The sequence below is a fragment of the Dendrobium catenatum genome, unplaced genomic scaffold (assembly GCF_001605985.2).
Source record: "Dendrobium catenatum unplaced genomic scaffold, ASM160598v2 original_scaffold_86292, whole genome shotgun sequence".
In the NCBI taxonomy this organism is placed as follows: domain Eukaryota; kingdom Viridiplantae; phylum Streptophyta; class Magnoliopsida; order Asparagales; family Orchidaceae; genus Dendrobium; species Dendrobium catenatum.
Window position 1 is genome coordinate 88095 of NW_021404733.1, and position 8437 is coordinate 96531.

Consider the following 8437-nt stretch of genomic DNA (forward strand, 5'->3'; position numbering starts at 1 on the left):
GTCATTTTCGGATTTTCGGGTTAACCTGCACTCGACACAAAAATTGAAACGGCTCAAAAATTAGGACCCGAACCCGACCCATTTCGAGTTCAGGTTGACCTGAATCCAAACTTTTAGTGTCGGGTTCAAGTCGGGTTTTCGGGTCATGTCAAATGTTGACAACCCTAGTGAAAATAATTTCTGCCTCAATGAGTTAAAAAAAGAACGAAGGAAAAGAGCGAGAGGACTCACGCAATTTCAGTTGTATTTGGGAATTCCGGCCTTCGTCCATCTCTCAAGGATTAAAAAAAATAACTTTTTTTTGGGAAATATTTGGGACGATTCTCGTATATTAATGAAAGAGAATTACAAATAAAAAACAAAACCTATATGAAAACAAAAATAGGTAAAAACAAAACAAAACAAGGATTAAAATGACAAAATGGTTCTCCGGATAGAGCCAACCACCCAAGCATCAGCAATAGATCAGGGATGGAGACAAAAAAAATCTGCAACCAAAAGAGAGATTAGGGTTATTGAAAAAATAACTCAGTTTGCCGAAAAGGCCATCCAGGAGCGAGTCAGTTGCCACAAGGGCCAAAACTGAAAGCAAATGAATGGGCCATTTGAAGAAGAGCAAGGCCCCCCAAACTAGAAATTTGAACTAAAATTTGTTATTTGGTCTTCTCTCCAAATCAGTGAACATCATGGAGTTGGATTTAAACTTCAGAATTAAAAGTGATTCTTGTGAGTTGTGGCGAGTTGTTGCCTTTATTTTGAGTATAACTAAACTTTTTATATGGAACAGATCTAGTTCCTAGATTGCTCTGTTGATCATGAAGGTCTGGGATAAGGATTGTTTGTTATTTGCCCATGACTGACAACTGCAAAATAAATATTAAATCTTAGGTATGTCTTGTTTCTTCTATGTTTTGAGTCTTGTGAGAAAATTTCATACTGATCCATGTGCTTAAATTTTGATTATTTGCGTTGTACATGCTGATAATCCTGTAAGGTGTGACTTTTAATAAATTTTGCTTAAAATCTAATTCTCGCTTAAACTTTAGGCTAATTAAAAATATTTGAAATTAAGTTATGAGTCAAGATATAAACTCGGTCTAATTTCTGGCCTTTGGCGGATCGCTCAACAAATGATTTAAGCCAACTTGAAAAAAAATAGGCATGTAATTCAACTATTAATAGCAGAAAAAAATCACTCAGAAAAATTCAGTGATGCTGTAACAGTATAATCAAAAGAAATTAAAAAACAAGATCAAGATTGGAACAATGCTTCAAGACTTTCAGCCGTATATGATTTCAATGAGGGAGCATAGGAAAACAAACTTACATGAGACTTATAAAAATGCTTCACAAAGTAAACTTCAGTTGAAGCATAAAGAGTAGAGATCGTTTGAAGACGAGATTGTTGAGAATTGGATATGAGATGCAAATCATGAAAGATCTAATTGAAAAACATGATAGATAGTTTTAGCAATTATATATGATGGAGAAAGTGAACATAATCAATGATTATCTTAGGGAGAAGCGAGCCATTTGTTGAAAGGTTTAGACGGTAGAGTTCATCTTCTAAATGTGAAAAAATTTAAAGTTCAAAACTGAAAAATTTGGAGAAAGGAACCTGATTGAAGAAACGTTTTGGAAGTTAAAAAAATCAAAATAATGGGAGAAAGAAACGTGAAATGTTAGAGAAGATTAGGAGACCGAAACATTAGGAGAGAAAAACCTGCCAGAGAAGACGAGTAAGCAGAGGAAGTTTGGGCAAGCCAAAGAGTCAAGAAGGACGAAAGAAATTGTGAGTCGTTACATATAAAAAATAGGTGATATTTTAGGTAAACGAGACTTAAACACTTAAACACTTAAACAAAAAATTAAATGAAATTTGATGGAGGGAATATGAGGTGAGTTTTGAGAAGAATATATATTAAGTTTAGGATTTAATTTAAGCGGCATTAAATAACATAATAAACTTATGAGATATATATAACGGGTAGTAATTTGTACAATTATTGTATATTTTGAAATTTGTTAATTATTATAATATAATGAATGAACAAGATAATTTTAGAAAAGATGAAACACATGACTAAGATTTGATATGGAAGGAAATTCCAGTGGCTTTTATAATAGTAGTATAGATATATGTGCAGAGGATAAAGCACATATGAGATAAATCATAGAAACATGAAGCACACATCGCTTAAGTTTTATTTACTTAACTTCAATCAAAATATCCAACTAGTGGAATGCGAGGTTGTCGACCTAAGCATGAAGGATGGGTAGAGCCTGTTGTGTCAGCAAATGTGTAGTCTTGACGTGCTGGGGGATACGCCCTTGACAGAGGGAGAGGGGGTACTTCTTGAAATTGTATAGGTCGAACACCCCTAGTCAGTGGCGTCTTATGAGGGAGATGAATCTCCTTTTGTTATGCTAATACTGGTTGTCAGGTCTCTCATAGAAGTTGAAATATCTCATTTTAAGATACTTCCATCTTGTGGATACAATCTTATAGGGAATGTCCTGAAGTTCCTTCTTCATCAGGGTTTCACCCGCCAAGATAAAAAGAGGGAGATAATTGACATCCCTAATTCATAGACTGATTTTTGGATTGTTATGTGTTAGAGCGGGATGCTCCCAAGTTGCGATTGCTATGCTTGTTGTCTATTGAAGTAGTGCTAAGGATAATGAGATTGAGTTAATCACATACGGCTCCAAACTATTGTACGTTAGAATATTCGTAATGGTAAAGTATGAAAAACTTAATGTATTAGTGTTGCACAAGTATACAACACACAAACAGAAAAAAAAAAAAAAGATAGAATTTTTTATGTGGAAAACCTTGAAGGGAAAAACCACGAGGGTACGCCCATTTGAAATGATTCAACTAGCTAGTGTTAAAATAGATTACAAATGACTAGTTCATTCTTGAAATTAAGGACGATCATATCACCATAGTCAACCGTCGGGTTAAAATCTAGTGACAAACAAAAATTAGATGAAAATCAAACGACATTTGGTGGTCAGGCGGGAATCCAGCATTAGTTGATGGCTGGGCGGTATCTAGAGACAGTTGGTGGCCGAGCAGAAGTCCGACGACCGTCGGTGGCTGGGCAGAAGTCTGACGATGGTCCGACAAAGGTCGGTGGCCGAGCAGAAGTCCAGCGATAGTCCAACAATGATCGATGTCCTAGCAGTGATCGAGGAGAAGTCTGGTGGCAAGAGAATTTTGATTTCTCTTTCTTCATTCTCTCCATTCTCTTCCTTACTAGAGTTACCTTGAGAGGTCTATTTATAATTTTTCATGAGTGGCATGACTAGTAAATAGGAGGGAGATCAATTGTATGTTGGGAGTGGTTTGAATGGACGTCCGATATTAATCCCTTTGGTCATGGACCATTTACTAGGCATTTGATTATCTTAATGATATTAGAATTTGATCATCTTGAGTTCGACCGATCGGACCATGAACCTCTCCTTCCGGGTTGTTGTCCAGTCCGATTTTCACAATCTTGACTTATCCTCTTTAAAAAAAATATGAAATCAAATTTAATTGAAAATTTACTTGCAAATAAGGAATTAATTAATGGTGTTGATGAGAATTAATGGTTTTGTTGATTCTCATGTGTAAAACCAATTCATATTTAGAAGAAAAACTGAAGTTTTCTTTATAAATATAACATTATAGCTTGATGTTATATTAAATTAAAAGTAGAAAATAGATCACCAGTTTATCTTAATAGACGCCTGCACGAGGACGAACTTTTATTTCGTCCGGTCATAGGACGTAGCTCTACGTTCGGCCACCAGTAGAATCGCGCCACGCGTTCTCACTATTTACCGCGCGCCCCGACAACGTGACCCGAAACGGACCCAGGATGGCTCAGTATTTCTCGATTTTGCTAGTTATTGCTAGGTATTAGTCGATTTTGCTCGGCAATAACCAATACCGAGCAAATACCGAGCAATACCGAGCAAATACCGAGCAATATCGAGTTGTACCGAGTTTTTCTAGAAAAACTTGGTACAACTCGGTATTTTTAGAAAAACTCGATACAACTCGGTATTTTTAGAAAAACTCGGTACAACTCGGTATTCTTGCAAATACCGAGTTTTTCCTAAAAACTCGGTACAACTCGGTATTTCTAGCAAAAACCGAGTTTTTCTAGAAAAACTCGGTACAACTCGGTATTGCTCGGTATTACTCGGTATTAGTCTTCATAGAGCAGTATTTCTCGTTATTGCTAAGCAATACCGAGCAAATACCGAGTAATACCTCGCAATACGCGAACATAGCATTCCCGGGTTCCGGTCCGGGTCAAGTCGTCGGGCCGCGCGGTAAAGAGTAAGAGCACGTGGCGACATGTTATTGGCGGCCGAACGTAGCTCTACGTCGGTCAGAGGACGTAATAATTGTTCCACTAGGACGGTGGCCGGACAACGAATAGCCTGATCATGGATGCGACTTGTGAAGCAGGTGGGCATCAGGGTCATCTTTGAGTTCCTAGATTGACACGGACCCGTCACCCAACTCGTTTTTAAATGAGTCGAAAACTAAAAGCTGAATCTGATCAGTTAATATCCCAAATTATTTGAATGGATTTATGGGATTGTATCAATAATTGACACCCCTATCTTCCTGCAATTTTTTTTTTCTTTATCGCCGCCCGAACGACCATCTAGATGGCAGGGTTTTACTATTCTACGTACATTATTGATAAAAGGGCACCGGCGGTATTACGCATGCATGCGACTGTTGAGGGATCAGTCACCCTTAAAAGTAAACCCCAAGCTCCCAAATCCCACCCATTGCTTTTCCACGCAGCCACTACTCCTTCACAGGCATCCCCTCTGACATTACTCCACCCACTTAATGGCTAGTTACAAACCCACCACCGATGGAAGTATCGACGACGAGGCCGCCTGCCTCTATGCGATGCAGCTCATCTGCTTCTCATCCTTCCCCATGACCCTCAAAACCGCAATCGAACTAAATCTCCTCGAAACCATCTCCCTCGCTGGCCCCGGCGCTAAACTCTCTCCGTCAGAACTTGCCTCTCGCCTCCCCATCATCTCAAACCCCCAAGCCCCCGTCATGCTTGACCGCATTCTCCGCCTCCTCGCCAGCTACTCCATCCTCACTTGCTCTCTCTCCCCATCCGGCGAGCGTCACTATGGCGCCGCACCGGTTTGTAAGTTCCTGACGCCAAACGCTGATGGAGTTTCTATGGCTCCTTTCATTCTATTGGGCAATGATAAGGTTTTTATGGAGAGCAGGCATTATCTCAAGGATGCGGTGATCGAAGGCGGTTTTCCGTTTAATAAGGCCTATGGGATGACAATGTTTGAGTACCAAGGAACGGATCCAAGGTTCCATAAGTTGTTTAGTGATGCGATGTCAGGCCATTCGACAATCATTACGAATAAATTGTTGGAGATTTATGAGGGTTTTAGTGGGTTGGGTTCATTGGTGGATGTGGGAGGCGGAGTGGCGGCGACGTTGGGGAAGATTACGACCAAGTATGCTGGGATTCGAGGAATTAATTTTGATCTACCACATGTTATCTCTGTGGCCCCTCCTCTTCCAGGTTCATTTATTGATTTGATTGCATAAATTTTCGTTTTATTTTTATTATTTCTTGGATTGGTGGAATGTGCATGTGCTGAAATGTTAATGGATGGTAACAGGTGTGGAGCATGTGAGTGGAGATATGTTCGAGAGCGTTCCCACTGCTGATGCCGTTTTTCTGAAGGTCAAAATCCTTGCTTTTGATAAAAAAAATGCTTATTTTCTTTTAAATTTATAATTTTGATGAGTTTTGCATCAAAATATTTGAGATAAAATTTATTTAAATTTTATATCACATAATAACTATAATCTATTACAAAGCGATTCAATATAGGATATAATTAACTATTTTTAAATAAATGTATATATATAATACTAAGTTTCTATAATGAAGATATATATATATATATAATTAAATTAGATATAATTTAGAATATAAACTAGATTTTTTATCAATTAGATAATTTTAAATTTTACGTAGATTATTTGTATTTTGCATCTCATGATTATCACATAGTTTTTTTTAATAACAGATGTAATAAAATATAAATAAATTAAGAAAACTAAGAAATATTTTTGCAAAATGTTTCATAAAAAAATAGTGCTGTTCATCGTATCATACAATAGAAGATTCCCGCTTGATCTACTTATGGCTCGGTCTTTAAACACATTTGAAAGAAAATTTTATCGTTTCAGGTTTGAAGCATTTAATATTATTGAAAACGATACAATTACTTATTTACATAAAAAAAAAAATTTTTTTGTGGGGTGGTCGCTGTGAATATTTTTAAACTGAGTAGAAAAAGTAAGATTATAGGTGGGTTAGAGAATGGTTCATAAATCAGGGGTGAGAACAAATTAATTTTGAGGTGATTTAGAGATTGTTTAGGAAAACTTTTTTTTTATTTTTTGCTTTTGAGATTGCAATGACAGCATTTGGCCACTAATTTTTTTACTAATTTTAAGTGATTTTTATACTAGAAAACTATGATTTATAGAAGACTATTTGTTTGGCTATTATTTCAAGAAATTTATGTGAGAGAAAAGTAATGTTTTGATATAGCTTTCAAATAATTACTTTTCTCATAAAAACTTTCTAAGAAGCTACAACCATTCAAAACAAATCCTTAGTGCTGGCTAAAAATCAGCTTGAATCGATGAAAATTGGCTCAAATTTGTTCGATTTCTAGCTAGCTCAGTAAGAATCAGCTTGATTTTGCATTTGTTCATACTTGAATCGAGCAGGCTCGAAATAATTTATTTTGTCTTTTTATTTTTTATTTTTTAATTGTTAACATATACGCATATATATTATTTATATTTTAAGTCAATTTCAAGCTAGGCCGATCGGATCACACCGAACTCAAAATCAAATTAAGCAAAACAGTTGGCTCATGTGTCGACTTGTTTGTTTCAATCTGAGCTATAAGTTAATTTACTTTTCAACCTAGGATCTAAACCTAGTTATTATTTGTAGGAAGAATTTAATCTCAAAAGCTTGTCATTTTAACATATTATTGTTATTTACATATTAGCATAAGTTTTCAACCTTCCAATTTTATACCATCACACATTAGAATTGCTTAGAAAACACTCAACCTATATGATAAACATTAAATGAAGTCAAATCGAACCCAATCATGAAATAATTTTGATGAAGAACCATAATAATTTTAATGATTTTGTACATAAAAGGGTTAACATTATTAAATCTAGCAGTGGATTCTTCATGATTGGACCGACGAATATTGCGTGAAATTGTTGAGGAATTGTTGGAAGGCACTACCCAAAAAGGGAAAAGTGATTGTGGTTGAGTACATTCTTCCAATGGTGCCCGATGAAGCTATAGCAACAAAAAGTGCTTTCCAAGTTGATCTTTTCATGTTGGCTGACACCTATGGAGGAAAAGAGAGGACAGAGTATGAGTTTAAATCATTGGCAAAGGAAGCTGGCTTCTTTGATTTCAAATCCATCTATATATTTGGAGGCATTTGGGTTATGGAATTCATCAAGTAGATTGTTGCAAGAGCTACATGCATATATGTTGGCTTGTTTTATCTTAGTTTTGATTTCTCGTTCATCAATCTCTCTTGTTTCTCTTATTTGGTATTCACTGATAGAAATATTTGCTTCGTGTTCATCGTTAAACCCATTGTCATCATCACTATTATCCCAATTGTTATGTATTTTAAAATTTTATCTTGAAAACTACATGCCATTTGTTTTTGGCCTTTTCCCCAAGTGTTAACACTGTCTTCTTATTAATAGAATAAAACATTGTGGGATGTTTGTTAACATAGAAGCTAAGTCAATGTATAAGAGCTTCTACTTGTACTACTTGATATATCATCAAAATATTATCTTGATTGGGCATGAATCTCGAGGCAAAATCAAGCTCGAAACTTCAAAAATTAAATCTGGGATCATATGAACTCCGATTTTAGCAAACTGACAGTTGAACTGATCGTCTTGGAAATACGAAACCAACGACACCAAATTCAACTCAATCCAAGCCCAAATGAATCCAAATCAAGGACTCGAAGCACTGTTGGAAAGTTCGTACCGCAATTTGAGTTACCAAATGGTCTCCGAACTTGACGAGCTTATGGTCGAATCGAGAGGCTCGACTAGACGAATCCCACAAGTTCAAGATCGTCGAATTCATTAAGACCTTCAAATGCCTGTTAAAAGGTCCACGATCGAAGGATTCAATATCGGTCGTTCATTCTAACCACTCCATATTTTCCCCTGATCCCTCATATATTTATGGGTTATGCCACTCCAGAAAATGTATAAATAGACCCCTCATTTCTCTTGAGAGGGGACCCAAACAAGAAGAAGAGAAGAAGAAGAGGAGGGAAGCGACTCCTCTTC

General features: G+C 36.4%; 1 protein-coding gene across 1 annotated transcript; it reads left to right on the plus strand.

Annotated features, from left to right (window-relative positions):
• The first annotated feature begins 4784 nt into the window (after window positions 1-4784).
• On the plus strand, window positions 4785-7833 carry LOC110108303 (caffeic acid 3-O-methyltransferase-like). Its single transcript, XM_020838887.2, has 3 exons — window positions 4785-5582; window positions 5683-5747; window positions 7283-7833. The coding sequence occupies exons 1-3, from the start codon at window positions 4868-4870 to the stop codon at window positions 7577-7579; spliced, it is 1077 nt and encodes a 358-aa protein (XP_020694546.1). The 5' UTR covers window positions 4785-4867; the 3' UTR covers window positions 7580-7833.
• Window positions 7834-8437: the final 604 nt, after the last annotated feature.

Coding starts and splice junctions, on each gene's coding strand:
- LOC110108303 (XM_020838887.2), top strand. CDS start 4,868: ATGGCTAGTTACAAACCCACCACCGATGGAAGTATCGACGACGAGGCC. Junction 5,583..5,682: donor TGTGGCCCCTCCTCTTCCAG/GTTCATTTATTG, acceptor GGATGGTAACAG/GTGTGGAGCATGTGAGTGGA. Junction 5,748..7,282: donor CTGATGCCGTTTTTCTGAAG/GTCAAAATCCTT, acceptor TAAATCTAGCAG/TGGATTCTTCATGATTGGAC.